This window comes from Cicer arietinum, chromosome 7, assembly GCF_000331145.2.
Source record: "Cicer arietinum cultivar CDC Frontier isolate Library 1 chromosome 7, Cicar.CDCFrontier_v2.0, whole genome shotgun sequence".
Classification (NCBI taxonomy): Eukaryota; Viridiplantae; Streptophyta; class Magnoliopsida; order Fabales; family Fabaceae; genus Cicer; species Cicer arietinum.
In genome coordinates this window covers 20,655,003-20,655,912 of record NC_021166.2, presented here as the reverse complement: position 1 = coordinate 20,655,912, position 910 = coordinate 20,655,003, and the positions used below count along the sequence as shown (strand labels likewise).

General features: G+C 28.5%; 1 protein-coding gene across 1 annotated transcript in view; it reads right to left on the bottom strand.

The window, feature by feature from the left end:
• Positions 1-508: 508 nt before the first annotated feature.
• Positions 509-910, bottom strand: part of LOC101491806 (GLABRA2 expression modulator-like) — a 10,929-nt gene continuing 10,527 nt past the window's right edge. Inside the window, exon 5 of the mRNA XM_073364030.1 lies at positions 509-910. This exon is cut by the window's right edge and continues 5 nt beyond it. Within this exon, the coding sequence (XP_073220131.1) occupies positions 783-910 (128 nt within the window). The 3' untranslated portion in view covers positions 509-782.

Here is a 910-nt window from a genome sequence, read left to right as displayed (position 1 = left end):
CATTAGAGATATTTAAATTTTACTAGAACTACCAATAAAATTATACCCATAAATAGTTTGATGTGCTCAAAGTATAACTTTTTTTAAAAGTTTCTTCTTTCACCTTCTAATATTCTCTAAATTGACCAATCCAAATATCTAAACACATCCAGAATGATAAATCTTGATTAATCAATTCAAATATGTTAATTGAAAGCTTTTGATAACATAGGAAGGTGGAAAAATAGGCTACCAAACTTTTTACACCAGCATTCCATAGCAATTAAACTCAAACAAACATAACTTACCAATTATAATTGATATTCCCTCTGTTTCATTATAATGTCTCCTTCATGTTGTTTACAGTTTTAAAAAATTAATTAATTATGTTAATTTCAATGATAAAATAAATTTTATTTACTAAAATACTTTATATTAATAATTGTTAATTGATAAGTTAAGATACAGTAAATAAAAATGAATTAAAAAAAGTAGTTACTATTTCGTAGTAATAAAAAGAGACATAATATGAAATAAACAAATCTTACAAATAAAACATATGATGCGAGGGAGTAACAAATTGCCTTAAAAATCAGATGCAATGATCTGAGAACAGAAAAATTCAACGCACTTTTCTAACTATTCCAATGGATTCCCACAAATGGTCCAAGGTATGAAGCCTACAGTAAATTCATATCCACAAAATTGCAAAAAAATTAGCTGTTGTTTATCAACAGTTCCAGGCCTACAGTAAAAAGGCATGACATATATTTGGTGGTTTAAAACTAGAACGTATAAACAGACTATGCTTCTGACTGTAATACTTTGCCTGTTTGAAGTGCATCTTGCAGGAAGCCCACAGCACTCTCATAGTTCAAGAAGCCCATAAACCAAAATTCATGATTGTCCACAGAGATCACTTGGATGTACT